Source organism: Ipomoea triloba, chromosome 14, assembly GCF_003576645.1.
Source record: "Ipomoea triloba cultivar NCNSP0323 chromosome 14, ASM357664v1".
In the NCBI taxonomy this organism is placed as follows: Eukaryota; Viridiplantae; Streptophyta; class Magnoliopsida; order Solanales; family Convolvulaceae; genus Ipomoea; species Ipomoea triloba.
In genome coordinates, this window is record NC_044929.1 from 17,041,232 (window position 1) to 17,060,874 (window position 19,643).

General features: G+C 37.4%; 1 protein-coding gene across 1 annotated transcript; it reads right to left on the reverse strand.

Moving 5' to 3' along the window:
• Positions 1-7,302: 7,302 nt before the first annotated feature.
• Positions 7,303-9,432, reverse strand: LOC116004042. The gene is made up of 3 exons (XM_031243982.1): positions 8,693-9,432; positions 8,137-8,578; positions 7,303-8,010 (listed from the first exon to the last, which is right to left on the reverse strand). Exons 1-3 carry the CDS (start codon positions 9,430-9,432, stop codon positions 7,303-7,305), a joined length of 1,890 nt encoding a protein of 629 aa, XP_031099842.1.
• Between the last annotated feature and the right edge of the window lie 10,211 nt (positions 9,433-19,643).

Genomic DNA, 19,643 nt, shown 5'->3' on the forward strand with positions numbered 1-19,643 from the left:
GAGGGACCGCGCTAAGCCGAAAAGCGGTGAGTGGTCCATGCCCCTACCCTCATTTACATTAACGTTGGGCTTTGGCGTATAAGGATGGAAAGTTGATGTAACACCCCAATTTTCAACTCTTACATTAATTACAAATCAATATTCATATGCTGCGGAAGCTTACATCTTATCAGCAGAAAACTGGGTGCTACCGCCACACATAGAGTGAATTCTATCACCTCTTTGATAAAACTCCACTCTAAGTGCTAAGGCTAAACTTACAACATCAACATCAACATACAACATCAAAACACAACATCAATATCAAACTTATACATAAGGAAGTCATTCTTCCAGAGTATCTATTCTAAGATAGAGTAAACTTCAACCTGCACTTCCCTTCGATTTAGCTCATCGGCTACAGGGCTCCACACTAATCTGCAACTAATAAGAACACATTGAAGTGTAGTTAGCGCGACGGCTAAGTAAGGAAATCCATTTGTCACTTAAAAGTAGACAAAAGTTTGAAAACATTTAGTGAAACAACATCCACTCGTCTCGTAAGACAAAATCATTTCTTTCTCAAAGACGTTACAAAATAACTCTTTTCTCGTCTTTAAAACTTCCTTAGTTTCATATAGTAAGAGTGAGGCCTACAACCTCGGGCCATGGCACTCCAGCCCTCCCGTAGGTTCCTCCCTTATCCCAACCCCGGGCTGTGGCACTCAAGCCTTCCCGTGGGCACCTCTCCTTATTCCAACATGACGACATAACGGCGAATAGACTTCGCTCTAACAATATAACGACCACTGGGCCATGGGCACTTAAAGCCACCCGTGGGTCAATCAAGGTCCTCCTCACTTACTTTAGAAACTACGGTTTTGAAAACGTTATCCTTCCTTCAGTTTTCTTACAACAAATCATCTCATTTGGACATATTTCACAAATGAGTCCAATACTTGAAATCGGCTACTTCATTAGCCTCTGAAGGATTTTCAAACATCATTTTCTCAAACAATAAGGTTTTGACAACCTTTATACCAAAATAGCATACGTCTTTCAATGTAAGTTTAACCTACTGGACTCCACTGGACGCGTAGTGGACGCGCGTCCAGGGCCGCGTCCAACACGTTCCGCCTATTCTGGACAGTAATTCAGCTTGGCGCAGTCCGAAAGATTGAGCCGGTAAAAATAGTTCCCGAACTCTTTTTCACTTGAAATTTTTATGGTAGAACCCCAACTCATAGTACTTGATGTCCGTAAAACGTTTTGGTCATTTTGGTCCGCGAATAAACACAGAAAATTCCATCTTTGCCCTTGGCAGTGTGCTGTCTGGAATTTTTCTCTCTCTGGACCAGTTTTGGAGAAAAATTCGAAAACCATACTTATACTACTCCGATCATTATGAAATTTTATATGCGGGTTCTAAACTTATAGAACTACATGTCTAAAAAAAATAGGATCAAAATACCTTACCAATTTTTCCCAATAAATCTCGGAAGTTACTGCCAGAATCTACCCTGATTTCCTTTCACTATTTTCACAAGTATAAGCCTATATGGACATAAATACAACATATACAAGCATATCCAAGCTATGAACATGTATACAAAAATATTCCCAAAGCTCCAAAACACCATGTTTCAACCAAATAATCAATTATCTAATTTCAAGTGACTAAACCAACTTAAGGGAATTCCTTACCTCCACCGGGTTTTTAATCCTCGTAGAAGACTTTTGGAGTTGATTCCTCCAATTTCACCTTAAAATCCTAGGATCAAAATCAACACCATAACAACAAATATAAAGAAACTAAGNCCAACTTATCAGTTGGGGTCCAAACAGATAAAGTTTCGGTAGAAAATAATCCAGATAGAATAATTTCCGAAACTAAAAATTTATTCCAGACTAACCCTCAAAATTGGGCTAGGTTCGGTACACCGCGAAATTTAGCAATGTACGATCAAAATAAATTTTCGCTGCTATGAGCTGATTTAATTAAATAGGAAATTCAAGAATAATAGTATGGTGTCTAATAATTCATTTCCTAGGACAAACGGGTCCGAACACCAGCTCCTAAAATTTTTACGGTTCGTGACCGGTACGTAGGTTCGCAGCTTAATAACAACTATACTCACTTATAAAAATTCTTTTGAAATATCTGAAGATCATAACTTAGGAATGTCAACGCCTTAGGATAATGTTAATAAAATATGGGGTATTACAGTTGATTAGCTAGTGCACATCGTTCCCACTAGTGGGATCGGCTAGAGGCCCTATTTAAATAGAAGGTGAACCAAAACTTTGGAAATGCATGCTTGCGTATGGTGCGAGAAGTGTGATCCCTTGTTTTACTTGTTTATCTACAAAAGGTTTTTATTTCCCGAAAATATTTCTTGAGTTGCTGACATCTGACCAAAATATTTTGTAGATAACACAAATGATTTCCCCCGTTTCAACAGTCTTAGACACCCATCATTTTGATTTGCCAAAAGCTTTGTTTTGCATAAGAGAGTATCTCGGAGACTTATGTGCCTAGAGAGTAAAATGTCTTGCTTGAGGACAAGCAAGAAACAAAGTGTGGAAAATTTGATAAGACTCCGAGATACCCTTATTTCAGGCACATTTTAGGGTGTTTTATCGCGTCTATAGCATCCTTACTTGATAAATTGTGTGCGTAAATGCTTGAAAATCACTAATTGATGCACATAAGCTACTTTTAGTTTAAAAGAAGTAAAACAGGAGCCGCGGGAGCAAATAGGACCAAAAGTTGAGCTTAAAGAGAAAACCAGGCAAGAGTGGAGCCCCGGAGGACCAAACTGGAAGGCCACACGCGTGTGAGCAGGTGTGAAAACTTTCCAGAAGCTTCCCACTTACGCTCACACGCGTGTGAGAGACGTGGAGATGGTGATGCGCGAATTTCAGCTAGGGTTGTCATTTCGGAGACTATTTAAACTCCTTTGATGAATTTCCAGAGGAGGTTCCCAGAAAATTAGATTGTGATGATCTTATTTCTATATCTTGGATCTATGAGTTTGGGAAATATGTTCTCTTTTTGTCACCTATATAAATCCCTTTTGCCCTAAACCTAGAAACAACTAGAATAGATCAGAAATTCATAGAATATGGTAGAATAGATCTAGAGGGTTTTCTCCCCTCTTGGGGGAAAATTCCTTTCTTTCATAGTTTAGAATAGATCAAGGGCAAGAATGAAGATTGGGATTTCAAGATCAAGGTTGTAAAGATCCCCTTTTTAAGGGTGGTAACCATTCTCTTCAATTTCTAATTCAATACTTGTTTCTTTGAATTTTCCTTTCTTGTTCTTGTTTCTTAGTATGCTAGAGTAGATTAGATAGGGGATTGGTGGCCCCATGGTAGATCTATGTGGATGTTTAATATTATTGCTTTAATTTGTGAATTGCTTGTGTGTTGGATGTTGAACTTGTGTGGATGATGATCTTCAAGCTTTGTGCCTTTTGTGGCCACATTAGGTAGCAAACCCAAAGGAAGTGAGTGTGTGCGCGATAGCGGCCACTCACGAGTCTAACTCACCCACATCTCCGCTCTTAGTCCGAAAGGACGAGATCCGAGAGGAGTGGTAGACAAAGTGTTCGATAAAATGCCCTAACCGAATGAGGATGTGGGAGTCCAAAGTGTGACGCCACTTGGTGATGTGCCACGAACTCCCTAGTCTATTCCACAACTTGCACTCGCAAAACCATCCAAAGATAGACCACATGGAAAAGCCTAAAGCCCCAATCTCCACTTTACTCTTCTTTACTTTACACAACCACTATCAACCTTCCCCTTCTTACAAATGAATCCAATCCTTTGCATTCCCGTAACTCTTTCTCTTCAACCTCTTAGATGCCAATGCACTAATTCGATTCCCATTCGTCATCCTTGAGAGACACGACACTCGGGGAGTCTTGACTCTTCGTTTTATCACCACCCACCTTCACATTCACTCCCACTAAATCCGCAAATCCCTGTCACTAGTTTAGTCTAGGTATTTGGATTGTGTGATTGAATATTGATATTGTGATAATCTTATCTCTATATCTTGGATCTATGTGTTTGTGTTGATGGATTATCTATTCTTGTCTATTGATTGTTGTTTTGATGAGATCTTGTTTGGATTTGGCCAATTTAGATGAGAAATTGAGCTCTTGACTCTTTCATGTCTTTGATTAGAGTTAGGATTTGAAGCTTGACACAATCATAGTTCCTATGGACTTCTTAAGAATAGTAGGATAGTGTGTAGCTTAAGTGTTTGATAAAATTCCTCTTAGAACTTTGGATGCTTGAAGACACTCCTAAGTCAAAGAAGCCTTAGTACACAAAGGTGGAAAAGGACTAAGACAACACACTCTTGAATAGACAATATCCTAGCAATCCTAATCCTTGACCTTAGACACTCCACTATGCAATATTCATGAACACTATCCAATCCCTACCCCTTTTACATATTCACAAAATCACTTTTACTTTACTACTCTCTTGCACTCAAACCAACCAAATGAACTAGTCTCACTCACAAATCACCCTTCACCACACTCGAATCCTATGTCTGATCCAATCAAGTAAACTCCCGAACGTTTGACACACCTCCACGTCCATCCTTCGAGACCGACACTCGGGGAGTCACAGACTTTCCGTTTTAACACAAATATCTTTTGACACCTCAACCCTAAGCAAAACATCAATGTCAAATACATATAAGATATAGATATCAAGAGAATAGGGTTCATGAATGAATAATACTCTATAACCAAAGATAAGGATTTCGCAAGACATTATAATAGATTAAACTTGAACAGAAGATAAACCAAAACACACTGAAATAGAAATAAATGAAATTGGAACAGCTGCCAAAATGGGGTGAGAGGACCCGCCACTCAACCCCTTGAAGGAAAACAACGATGAGTGGTGGGCCTGCCATCCCTGCCACTCATGCCCAAAATGAACTGGCGGGGCTGGTTCACAGACTCCCTAGTCCCGTGACTCAATCCCTTTACACTAAAATGAACACACGAAGCAGACACAACATACTTAGCAACAGAGAACCAAATATACATCAGAACCCCACACTTTCAAGTTAGTGTATAACTCTAACAAGGATTTAAGAATACAAAGAATGGCATGCTTTCAATACAAGAAACCCTCAAGAAACAAGGCACAATTCATAAAACATTCAACCAAAAATGAGCTCAGGGAAACACAAGAACACATACATCACCATAAAGAATAGAAAATAGGTTTTATTGGACATGCGTTTACCTCTTCAAGCTAGCACTCCAAACCAAGACCTACAAGAGCTCAACCTAGCAAGTCATCACCTCCTTGCTCATATAGAAACCCAAAATCCACCACAAGAAGAAGAAAGAAGTCCATAAATATAGCAAATCAAAGAAAGAAAATGTAATAAAAGGTAGGATCTTACCATGATATTTCTCTAAGAACAATAAAATATGAATCTTGCTTGAATCTTGAAGATAAAATGAAGACCAATTTTTAGAGGAGAAGGAGAGTAAAATGGCGTGAGCGGTAAGTAGGGAAGAAAAAGAGAGTGTGTTGTCTAGATAAAAGCTAAGTCTTGAATATATACTACAATATAGATATATGTATATATTAAGGTGAAGGATTTAATAAAGAATAAACTTGGGTCTATATATAACAATTGTATATACAAGAATATGTATTGGGTTAAATGCTTCAAATATTAAATAAATGAATACATAGAATAAGGAGAAACCCCATAATACTAAGAATTAAATGTCTTAGAAATAATATATATAGACTAGCATAAAGAATTGGGTTTTTGATTTGGAAATATCTTAGAAAATATTCTTAATTCAAGAATTGAGCTTAATAAAAAGAATGAATTTCATTTTGGAAAAATAATTGAAATTCTCAAACTACTCTAATCAAGGTCTAAGATAATGAAAGAGTCTTCTAACTATTAAACCTAATTGCTAGATTTGTTAGATGACCCTCAACTACTTGTTGGCCTAGTGCAGAGAGAAGAGCAATGCGTATTAAACAGCAATTAAGAATAGTAGATATTAACCTAGTGGGGTAGCTCAAGTGGCAAGTGAGCTCTCTTTGTGGGAGGAATTTCGGGAGAACCCGGTTTCAATTACCACAAGTGACGATTCCCCCTGGGCCAGCTCCCGTGCCTCCCGGAGCAAACGTGGGTGGACCCCGGACCGTTAAACGGACGGAGAGAAAAACCCTGTAAATTTACCAAAAAAAAAAGAATAGTAGATATTAAAGCAGTAAGAACACCAGAAATTGGTAACCCAGTTCGGAATCTCAATTCCTACGTCTGGGGGGCATCACTCTGATTACCCAACTCTTCATTGATCAACTCTGTGAAATGTACCACACAATTACAGTAGAGAATCACGCGGTAACTCTCGACCATTCTAGAGTTCAACCTTGAAGAGTTTGACAAGAACTCGATCTCCCGATCTTCTTGAATTGAGGCTCTCCCTCAATGACAGCACAACTTGCATTCAGAGTGATTGCTTGCCCAATACTTCACGAAGAAGATGTATCTTGAATCAAAGGTAGGCTTTGTCAAGACTTCTTGTAATCTCACATTCGGAAACTTCACATTTAGTCCTTTTGTGTAGAAACTCTCCAACCAGATCATAAAGGATCAGTCTCATATTTATCTTACTTCTGATTCTGGTAGTTTGTTGAAGTTTCCGTAACTAACCCTGATCCTCTTGCTTGACTTTGTTCTGTGTCTTGTTCTGCGAACTATCTTCAAAGTCTCCTTCCATACTAACAGAGAACCTGTTTTTGAACTATCTGCTGAACTAGCAGAATTATCACAAGAGCTTGGTACAACATAGGGATTTTCAAAACAGTTTTTTACTTGGTAATTTTATTAACAATCTCCCCCTTTGTAGCAAGTTTCTTGGCAATTCATAACAATCTTCCTAAAGTATCAGTGATAGTTAAAAACAGCGTTCATTTAAATAACATAGTTCTCTAAACAAATTCAAAACAAATTAAACTTGAAGAAGATTATATCATCTTCACAAAAAAATAAACTAACACATGAGACCCTATTACAATTTTGAAATGAGAAATCTTCTTAGCAGATCTGGGGTCTTCATCAAAAAAAGTGAAACAAGTGCCAAGTAACCAAGTAGCCGAGTAACAGTAACCAAAAGTAACAGTAACCAATGCAGTAACCAATGCTTAAAAAGGTTGTTCCTACTCCCCCTATTGCCAGGAACTTGTGAATCTGTACCCACAAGACTCCTTAGCAGGACCAAGTAGAAAAGCAACCCAGGTGTTAAAACAGAATCATTCAGTTTCCGACGACTCATCCTCCTGGCTGTTTACAGTGAAATCAACTTCAGGTGGATTTTCAGCAGTTTGTTCATCGCTTGCCATGGAAGGATCAGTAGGTGGTTCAGCAGCAGTACCAGTCATTTCTTGATCTCTCAACCTCAATTGTTCACGTAATTGCATCTCAACTATTCTCTTTTCAACAAGTATCTGTATGATTGTGTTGAGATCTCTGATGCTTCTATCAAGATGCTGGGCTGTGAGTTTGCTGGTGAAAGGTGCATCAAGATTCAAGGCTGGGGCTGAGCTGCTTGCATGTTCAGGAAAGATGTCAAGCACATGAGTTCCTTGTTTGAGTCTAGCATCAATCGTTCTTACTTGTGGAGCTTCCATAGGCTCATTTGGCTCAGGTTTGAATCCTTGTGTGCGTAGTACCCCATAAATTGTGCAGGGAAAAGGTAGCTTTACTTTGCTTTCCTTTGACTCTGGTTTCCTGAAAGATGCCACATGTTTGAAGATTATATCACCTAAGTCAACAGGAATACCTTTGCCTATTTTGTAGATCAAGGTGGCCATGAGCAAGTTTAATCCTCCCCTGTGTTCATTCGACATCCAATTTGTCATGGCTAGTTTATGTAGAATTGCATACTTTGTTGTCAAGGATTTGGCAGGCAACGTGTTGGTTTCAGCAGGCCAAGAACTATAGGTTCCTCCTGTAATGACCTTTGTGATTGTATTTGCCCCAATAACAGGATCCTCAATATCACTTGCGTCAATGCCCAGATACAGATTGATGGTACGTGTGTCAAAATTGTATTCTTTTCATCTCAGCTAGACACGTCCGTAAACCTGTGAACCAGCCTCCTTGATAGTCTTCATAAGGTTTGCATAAAATTCCTTTATGGCAATAGGTGGATAGCTCCTCTGAGTTGTCACAGACTTGACAAGATTTATCTTCTCAAACACTAGCATGAGTTGGCACTGGGATTTGAACTTTTCAACATCAAGGTACCTTTCACTCAGAATTTTCCTTAGGTTTGTGGAGTCCCACCTTGCTGCATATTCATCAGATAAGAATTGAGGAGTGATTACTTCAAGAAGTGCTATGGCAGAGGCATCAGGCTGGATTTCAGGCTGTTGAGCTTGAATGGTCTTCTTTCTCTTGTTACTTCCAGTGGTTTCCTGAGGGACAGGTTGTTCAACAACTGGTTGTTTCCTATTAGATTTTCGAGCTGGTGAGGAGGTTTCCTTTTCCTGTTGTGCTGTGATTGCAGATGATCTGGTTTTTCGCCTTGTGGCAGGGGCAGAGAAGACTTGAATTTTTGCCACATGATTTTTGTCCGTTTGTTCTTCTTGGATCTTCTTCTTTCCTTTAGCCTTTTCTTAGTTCTTCTTCACTTGTGACAAAGGCAAATTGTCTTCTTCATTAGTTGGTTCTGCAACCTGTATTTCTAGAGGATTTCCTGTTTCAAACTCAAAGTCTAGTGGAGAGTCATCAATAGGGTTTGCAAGGGTTTTTTCTGGATTTGGTTCAGATGGAGGTTCAGACCTGGTTTCATCAGTGTGTGAGTTTTCTGACTCAATGGGGAGAGGAATTTCAGGATTTTGTTGTTCAGGATTATCTGCTTGTGTGGTTTGTGATGATGGTAATGATAGGATTGGGTCTTGTGAGGGTTTTGTGCTTTGAGGGATATTCAAGGGGATAGATAATTTATTTGTGAGGGAGGTTGACCTTCTGTGTTCATCCATGATATTAAACAGATTGAGTTTTGAAAAAAGTGAAGCAGGAGGTTCAAGCTGATGTGGACCATACACAACGGTAGACACTGGGTTAACATCATCAGACACTGGTAGATTTTTATCAGGAACAGACACTTTTTCATGTTCATCATCTATGGGTTCTTGTTTCACAGGGACAAGAGGCAAGGGTTTTACTACAGTGATATTTTCTGGGCTAGTTTCATCCTCAGTATCCGATAGAACAATTATATCCTCAGGATCCTTGGTTTTTGCTGTTTCACCTTCCTCAAATGCGAGTGGCTTGAGGAACTCTTTCAAGTAATTTAGTTGCTCTGCCCTTGAGTACCATGACCTGATTGGTTCTCCTCCCGGAGGTTTGATCTTGTTGTTGATTATCATCACCATCTCTCGGGATGCCTGATGTTAAGAAGTTTGCAGCTTTGAGAGATTCGTGAGATCTTTTTATTTCCTCTTATCGCAACTGGATTTTCAAAGGTCGAAGGACTCCATGATGACCTGCTTTTTCGGGTCACGTGATGAGGCGTGAGGAGAGTGGGAGTCGTGCTGATTTGACAGTTGTCATTTCCGTAATTAATGCTGTAGCAGCTTGGTCAGTGGGGTGTACTGTTCTTCAAGTATCTTATGCTTATCAAGATGGACATCAATATTATGCGTGACAAAACAAAAATATTGTACAAGGAAAATATTAAAATTGTAAACTGAGGTAAAGATAAAAGCTTGTACCACTTACTGCACTAGTTTTGTGGACAGTTACACATACCAAGTTCTGATTTGAGGATGTTGAATATGATTGGTTCCAATACCTTTGTGAATATATCCCCCAGTTGTTTGTCTGTTGGTATGTAATGTAGATTAATGTCTCTGTTTTCCACAAGTTCCCTGATGAAATGGTGACGAATGTCTATATGCTTAGTGCGGGAATGTTGGAATGGATTTTTTGCAATATTGATAGCGCTGGTGTTGTCGCAGTGAAGATCAGCACTACTGAACTTTAGACCATAATCGTTCAGCATCTGTTTCATCCATATAAGTTGAGAGCAGCAACTCCCGGCAGCTATGTACTCTGCTTCTACAGTAGATAATGAGATGTACTTTTTCAATCAAGGTCTAAGATAATGAAAGAATCTTAATATGTGAGATGTACTTTTTCAATCAAGGTCTAATATTAGAGTAGATAATGAGCTTAATAAAAAGAATGAATTTCATTTTGGAAAAATAAGTGAAATTCTCAGACTACTCTAATCAAGGTCTAAGATAATGAAAGAATCTTCTAACTATTAAACCTAATTGCTAGATTTGTTAGATGACCCTCAACTACTTGCTGGCCTAGTGTAGAGAGAAGAGCAATGCGTATTAAACAGCAATTAAGAATAGTAGATATTAAAGCAGTAAGAACACCAGAAATTGGTAACCTAGTTCGGAATCTCAATTCCTACGTCTGGGAGGCATCACTCTGATTGCCCAACTCTTCATTGATCAACTCTGTGAAATGTACCACACAATTACAGTAGAGAATCATGCGGTAACTCTAGAAATCATCTCAGGCTCCATTCTAGAGTTCAACCTTGAAGAGTTTGACAAGAACTCGATCTCCCGATCTTCTTGAATTGAGGCTCCCCCTCAATGACAGCACAACTTGCATTCAGAGTGATTGCTTGCCCAATACTTCATGAAGAAGATGTATCTTGAATCAAAGGTAGGCTTTGTCAAGACTTCTTGTAATCTCACATTCGGAAACTTCACGTTTAGTCCTTTTGTGTAGAAACTCTCCAACCATATCATAAGGGATCAGTCTCATATTTATCTTACTTCTGATTCTGGTAGTTTGTTGAAGTTTCCGTAACTAACCCTGATCCTCTTGCTTGACTTTGTTCTGTGTCTTGTTCTGCGAACTATCTTCAAAGTCTTCCAAGTCTTCTGAACTGTCTACTGAACTAAACTATTATAAACCTTCCATACTAACAGAGAACCTGTTTTTGAACTATCTGCTGAACTAGCAGAATTGTCACAAGAGCTTGGTACAACATAGGGATTTTCAAAACAGTTTTTTACTTGGTAATTTTATTAACAATAATCATGGAAGGTAATTCTGAAATAAATTATTACGGGGTGTCACATCTCAGCCACCACTTCCTCTAGTGTCTTGGTTGGCTTCTTTGACGACTCGGCTCTCTTACCCTTCGGCTTCTTAGGAAGAGGAACCTTAGGTGCTTTGGCCTTCTCTTTCTCGGGGTCAGGTTCATCAGCATCCAATTTTATGTTTCGTCTTAGGCTGTTTTGCCATCTCAGCCTGGCGAACATTCGACTTAGTGAGCTTCTTGGGAGTTGCACCCTTCCTGTTTGGTGCATGAGGCTTGGTCCTCATATAGTAAGTGTTTCGATGCACCTTTACTCCCTCTCTTAAGATTACTCCTTTTGACCTTAACAGCTCGGTTACCAAAAAATTGAAACCCACGTTTTGAGTAATTTTCTTGTTCTCAGCATCTATGGCATTCTCTATGAATTGCTTGAGGAAGTTGTAAACTACCCTGGACCAATCTACCAGGTAGTTGTTGAGAAAGACGCTGAGCAAGTTTAACTTCTATTCCGCGACATCATCTGTCCTAGCTACTCGATTCTCCATTATTCGGTTAAGGGTCTTCTTCTTCAGTGAGAATTTCAACTCGACTAGTACTTGATCACTCTTTACTTCCTTCCACAGGGTATCTTAGCTGTAGGCGTGATCGAAACAGCCTCGTTTCTCACCCTCTTTGATTGGAAAGTTGAAGTGAGTGCGAATATCTCCATTAACAATAGTGACATTGGTTTCGTTAACCCATGATCGGATCTTGTCCATCTTCTTGCTTACTCGGGTATTGACCAAAAACCTCAATCGAATCTAGCTAATATATTGTCTTGTAGTCATACGCTACATACCGCATTAATCCTGCATTGTCTAGGCACTTCAAGATCCTTTCGGTAGTTGCTCTGTCCGTTGCACGCTTCAAGAGCCTATCCCTGTCTAACATTAGCCCATTTTTTACCTTCATGCTCACTCCTTCTAGGACTAGTTGGTCGTTAATGGGGCTGGAGGGGTTGAAGACACTGGAAGAGCTTGAAGTAGCCATTAATGGAGGTTGAGGTTCTTTGGAAAGGTTTTGAGAGTTTGAGAGAGAAAGTCTTTACTTCTTGCAATTTGCGAGAAACTAAGTGCAGAGGCTGAGTTTTGGGTTTAAATACTTTTTGAAATGGGTCGGGTTAAGAAAAACATATAGGGTCACAATAAATTACAACCGGCCAAAGGACACAAATACCCTCATAAAAAGTGTAAGTTTTTGGGTATAAGAACTGTAAGTTTCATATGAAGGAAAGAGAAACCTTAAAAAGTGAAAAGTGCATTAAATAGGAGAGAGATAGTGGCATTAAATGCCTTTCTCTTCATAGACAGTTGTTCGCAGAGACGTGCGCAAGTGAGAGAAATGATTTTCCCACTATTTTTAAAAAGAAATTATGGTAAAATTAAATGTTACCGTAACTACTTGGAGCGATTGTAGACTGACATGTTCCCCCTGTCTCCTTGACTCCCGCACCATTTGCCTTTCTCTTAATTGTTAACATTTAAATCCTTTAACCATTCAGTCAGTGCTTGATATCATTCAAACCAATTATCTCTTCGAAACATTCGTCTACCCACCATTCAATTTCCTTGAACATTTTGGTTTCTTTCAATCGTCCATTCATCCCTCCAGTCCGAATTCAATACCCATTAGAATTTACACATTCGTCCATTCATCTAACTTGTTGTCTCGAACTCTTTTTTCAACCTTTCAAACCATTTAGCTTTAATGATTGAATCACCATTCTGAGGTGTTTCATAACCTCTCGAATCTTCAATACTTGTTCGAATTGTGACTTCAATTTATCTCAATCATTCCTAAGTCAAGCCTTAATGTTGAGAATCTGCTTTCACTCAACGGTTTAGTCAATATATCAGCAAACTGATTTTTAGTATTGACATATTCAATCACAATATTCTTCTTTTCAACATGATCATAGATAAAGTGATATTTGATATCAATATGCTTAGTCCTTGAGTGTAGCTGTAACACCCCCAAATTTTATAAGCTGGAATACTCCAAAACAAACTATCTTTCTTACTAACCATACTGAAAATAAATGCGGAAGAAAAACCAAACTATAATCACGGGGGTGTTATGCCACGCTCGGGCCAACTCACTAAACCCAAACGCACAGGCTACAAGCTTTCTAACTACAATCTATATTACAACAATTTTCTATCTAGATTAAAAATCAACTATAATACAACAATTTGGATTCTAAACTAATCCGTTTAAACCAAGAGACAACTCCAATGGCAACTAGCTCTACATCGCGCTCTCAAAACGAGTCACTTCCATCAAATCCTGAAAACAGTAAGGTTTGGAAAACACAAACAAACAAAATTAGCATAAAATGCTAAGTAAGGTTCATTTTGCCCCGTAAAATATGTACATTTTAGTTTGGAAATAATATACTTTTAAAAGATAGTTCTAAAACGAATACTATGAGACTTGGAATATAAATATAGGAAAGGAGTAAATCGTTTGTAGAGAGTAGAACACTTGTGAAGTGTCAAATCAAAGTGCAATATACATAAGCCAACATTAAGCTAATGCAAGAACTTCATTTAAGAGCAAACTTCTCCTCATACAATCATCTATTTCGTATAGTAAACAAATTCGACTCTAGTAAAAGACATAACTCCACAAGAACAATTCTCAAGCATATGATAACTTCAATAACTCAATATATACATAAGTATAGACACAAGAAGAAAACAAAGCATAACAAAAGTCTCATCAACAAGCTTATATAACAATAGTAACTCATTTAAAGATTATATGATAATAGTAGCTCATCTCAGGCTTAGTAATAATAATAGCCCATCTCAGGCTTAATGATAGTAATGGCCCATCTCAGGCTTATGTAATAATAATGGCCCATCTCAGGCTTAATAATAATAATGGCCCATCTCAGGCTCAATATTAGTAATGGTATACAAGAATATCCCACGAAACATAATTTTCTCAAAATATAAACTCTTTTCTCAAATTAGTTTAATTATACATAATTTTAAGTACATAGGTTTTCAAATCACATGTTTCCTCAAAATACATAGTATTTTGATTATGGATACTAAATTTATTAAACTAAGAAATATACAAGATATAAATCCTTCCAAAAATAATAATTTCTTTAGTACATAACTCTTTAAAAATCATATAATAGTTCAATAATTTAAAATAATTTCTAATGGGTTGATGTAGTTTAAATAGAAGAAACTCAAATTTTAAGCATACGGTCCACGATTCAACTCTCACTTTAAACCAAATAAATCATTTTCCTAATATATAATAAATTAACAAAATTCATACGGTCCACGATTCAATTCTCACTTCAAATTTAAAATTCTCTAATCCCTCCAGACATTTAGAACAAAGGTATTCACAAATTTTAATATTCATACAACACAATAATACATATCATTTCCAATAATTTGAGAAGGAAAACAGTCCACAATTTTCATATAAACACACCAACAAAATTAGGGCAAAGTAAATTTGGGCATCCATGGAACCTTACCTTCATTGTCATCTCCCTCAAGCAAAAATCCATCCCTAAGCTCTTCTTTCACACCCATTCTTCCTCCTTCTCGGATTCAACAACCTTAGCCCACCCATTCTCAATCCAAACCAAAATCCACATCAAAACAACATCACAATCAACCTTAATAAGCTATCAAAGGAAAAGAAATGGAGAAGAAGAAGGGAAGATTACCAAGTCTTGAGGAAGAAGAAGAAATCTTAAGAGAGAGAAACGCGCGCGCGCAAGAGAGAGAGAGAGAGAGAGAGAGCTTGAGGGCTAGGCAAATGAAGAGGGAAAAAATGGAGGAAAAAGAGGATTGGACCATCTATATAGGGATTATTTTAGGGTCAAAATTGTAATTATTAAATTTTTAAAATAGAAAACATGGGTTAGAGATTTGGGCTTAGGAATATTTTGGGTTCAAGCAAGTCATTGCACTTAGGAAAAATAATTACTTGGGCTTAGAAAGTTTGATAGTTATAAAATTTATATTAGCAGGCTCCTCTCAGATAGATTTTAGATAGAAAATTTTTGGATCATAAAATAGTTTATTTAAAGTCTAAAACAAAATAATTGATTTTAATAGCATTTAAGCTAAAAATATTTATGATTGAAAATTAAATTTTATTTTTGAAAATATTCGTATTAAAATAATATCGTTTATTTGGAACTATTTTACGGGGTGTCACAATAGCACTGGATTGTGCATTATGGCAATTGTACTAGTGTTGTCACACTTGATACTTACTTTTTTGGCTTCAATTCCATAATCTCTTAGTTGTTGTTTCGTCGAAAGAACTTGAGAGCAACAACATCCTACAACAATGTACTCTGCTTCGGTTGTACTTGTTGTAATGGAATTTTGCTTCTTGCTAAACCACGAAACGAGTCTTCCTCCTATAAACTGATAATTCCCTGAGATGCTCTTTCGGTCTATCTTGCATCCGGCGAAGTTAACATCCTAATAGCCAATTAACTCAAATGGTCCACCATTCGGATACCAAAGTCCAACATTTTGTGTACCTTTGAGGTATCTTAAGATCTTCATGGTAGTAGTGAGATGACTTTCTTAGGATTTGACTAAAATCTTGAACAAACTCCCATGGCAAATGAGATATTCAGTCTGCTTGCGGTTAGATACAATAAAGAGCAAATTATCCCTCTATACTTGGCTTGATCTACTTCTTTACCTTCGTCATCAACGTCCATTTATAAAGAAGTATTCATTAGGATTTTGACAGATTTTTTTCCATCAACTCCAAATTTCTTAATAAGATCTTTGATGTACTTGATTTGATTGATGAAGATCCCTTCTTTGCTTTGCTTGACTTGTAATCCCAAGAAATAATTGAGTTCTCCCATCATACTCATCTCGAATTTACTCTTCATTAGTTTAGAGAACTTATCGCATAGAGAAGGATTGGTGATACCAAAAATAATATTGTCTACATAGATTTGCATCAAAAGGATATGGTCACCATCCTTGATTCGAAATAATATTTTGTTAACTTTACCTTTCATGAATCCAAAATTAATTAGGAAACATGAGAAGGTGTCATACCAAGCTCTTGGTGCTTGTTTCAATCCATGCAAGGCCTTTTTCAACTTGTAGACTTTGTCTTCACCCATATTTTCCATAAATCTAGGTGGTTTCTCAACGTACACTTCTTCTTCCAATAACCTATTTAGGAATGCATTCTTGACATCCATTTGGAAGACTTTGAAGCCTTTGAAGGAAGCATATGTAGGAAAAATCCTTATTGCTTCCAATTTTGCCAATTGATAAGACTCCGAGATACCCTTATTTCAGGCACATTTTAGGGTGTTTTATTGCTTCTATAGCATCCTTATTTGGTAAATTATGTGCGTAAATGTTTGAAAATCACTAACTGATGCACAAAAGCTATTTTTAGCTTAAAAGAAGTAAAACAGGAGCCCCGGGAGCAAATAGGACCAAAAGATGAGTTTAAAGAGCAAACCAGGCAAAAGCAGAGCCCCGAAGGACCAAACTGGAAGGCCACACGCGTGTGAGCAAGCGTGGAAACTTTCCAGAAGCTCCCCATGCACGCTCACACACGTGTGAGAGGCGTGGAGGCGTGATGCGCGAATTTCAGCTAGGGTTGTCATTTCGGAGACTATTTAAACCCCTTTGATGAATTTCCAGAGGGGGATTCCAGAATTTTAGTTTTCCCTTTTCTTAGTTTTTCCCTTGGAGAACTTTCTCCATTTTTTCTTAGTTTTTAGATTAGATCAATCTCCATTGTAGAAGACAACAAGCTTGGATTGAAGATCTTCTTCTCTCTAGGTGATCTCTATTTCATTTCTATAATTTTAGTAATCTTATTCTTGGATTAAATTAGCTTTTGCTTGCATTTCATATCATGAGTAGCTAATTTAGTCTAGGGATTTGGATTGTGTGATTGAATATTGCTTTTGTGATGATCTTATTTCTATATCTTGGATCTATGAGTTTGTGTTGATGGATTATCTATTCCTGTCTTTTGATTGTTGTTTTGATGAGATCTTGTTTGGATTTGGCCAATCTAGATGAGAGATTGAGCTCTTGACTCTTTCATGTCTTTGATTAGAGTTAGGATTTAAAGCTTTACACAATCAAAGTTCCTATGGACTTCTTAAGAATAGTAGGATAGTGTGTAGCTTAAGTGTTTGATAAAATTCCTCTTAGAACTTTGGATGCTTGAAGGCACTCCTAAGTCAAAGAAGCCTTAGTACACAAGGTGGAAAATGACTAAGACAACACACTCTTGAATAGCCAATATCCTAGCAATCCTAATCCATGACCTTGCACTCTCACTATGCAATATTCATGAACACTATCCAATCCCTACCTCTTTTACATATTCCCAAAATCACTTTTACTTTACTACTCTTTTGCACTCAAACCAACCAATGAACTACACTCTCACTTGCAATTCCACCCTTCACCACACTCAAGTCCTATGCATGATCCAATTAAGTAAACTCCCGAATGTTTGACATACCTCCACGTCCCTCCTTCGAGACCGACACTCGGGGAGTCACAGACTTTTCGTTTTATCATACAAATATCTTTTGACATTTCACCCTATGCACGCAACTTGTTGTCACCAATGGAGCGAATATTTCAACAAAATTTGTACCTTCCTCTTGACAATAGCCTTTGGCAACCAATCAAGCCTTGTTCCTAACAATGACACCTCTTTCATTAATTTTGTTCCTAAATACCCACTTCGTCCCAATTACATTTTGGTGCGAAGTTCTAGGAACTAGCTCCCACACGTCATTTCATTCGAATTGATGGAGCTCTTCTTGCATGACTTGTATCCAGTATGGGTCACTTAGTGCTTCTTCCACCACTTTTGGTTCGATTTGTGAAAGAAAGCAAGTCATCATGCTTTTCACAAATAGATGATCTTGTTCTCACTCCTTGCCTTACATCTCCAATGACTTGATCTAGTGGATGATCCCTTAACCACCTTAGATCTGGCAAAAAATATGTTGGAGGAGCTTGTTTATCTACTTCATCAATGTTGGTTATTGGAGCTTCCACTTCTTTTGATTGATCTAGTGGATGATCCCTTAACCACCTTAGATCTACAAAGATTGCTAAAAGAGTGCAAATATTGACCGAGTTTTAGATTTAAATAACCTTGGAAACGAATCAGGTCTAAGAAAATTTCGGATAGTTTGAGTTTTGAGAAATTAAATTACAACCAACTAAAGGACTTAAATGGCCTCATAAATTTTCGTGGGTCAAAGGTATTTTTATTTCTTTGAGTATAAGTACGGTAGGTTTAGGCTGATAAGGAAAGAGAAAGCTCAAAAAGTGAAATGTTCATTAAATAGGTGAGAGAAGAAATTAAAAGCGAGTCTAATCATGGTGTCAAACATGCGCAATAATGTGTTCGAGTGGAAACCATTTTCCTACTTGTTTCGAAAATTAATAAATGCGAAATTAAAGGTTACCACAATAATTCGGAGTTCTTTTCGGTTGACACATTCCCCTTTGACTTTTGCACCTTTCCCCTTTACAATTATTCAAGCTGTTCGGATTCTCTAAAGTAGCAATCAATCAACAAGTGATCAAAATCAAGCAAGAAAATAGCTCCAAGATTAAAGCAAGTTGTCAAGTTAGTTTGAACCCTAGAACTACTTTCTCTCTCTAGATTGGGATAGTTTTTGAGCTGACTAAAAGATGTAAAATTAAAGTCTAAGTTGTTCTCTTAAAAGTCAACTTTGCCGGTCTTTAAATAGTTTGCGCTCACCGCCACGACCGTGGCGAAGGTTGTGCAACTCCCAAATGCATTGCCATAATCGTGCAGCTTCCCAAATGCCTTGCCGCTACAACACTCTTCCAAAATAGCCTCAAATCAATGCCCGTATGCTTCTAATTTGATTCAAAATCCTTCAAAACACTAAAATGCACTTATCATTAGTCTTTGCAACACAATAAAACTATTTTCTTATCATTTTCTTTCCAAATCAATCACAAAGGACTTCAATTAAGCACAAAACAACCCAAAATGACCCTTATAAAGATACATCAATGACATATATCCCTATCACGACACAACATCCAATTCAATTAATATTTACCTTTATTGCCAATTTCACTCCTAATTATCCAATTTTGTGATGGGTATTGTCCAATAAAACTACCTAATCAATTAACGGTGAAGAAATATGAAATAAAGAGTATGAGTAGGCAACAATCAACTAAAAAATGAAAAATTTTCAAAAAAAAAAAAAAAACTAAAAAATGAAAAGAAATTTGCACCATCAAAGTCCACGTGTTGTTCCCCCGTATTTCACACACACACATTTATCTTTTTCTTTTCTTAGAATTTTTTTGGCTTTATTTACTTGATAAAATAAATAAATTCTATAAATTTACCACACACATACATCATACATCTCTGTATCTAACTTTGCGAGAGAAAAATAGATATATATATTTATTTTCAAAAAAA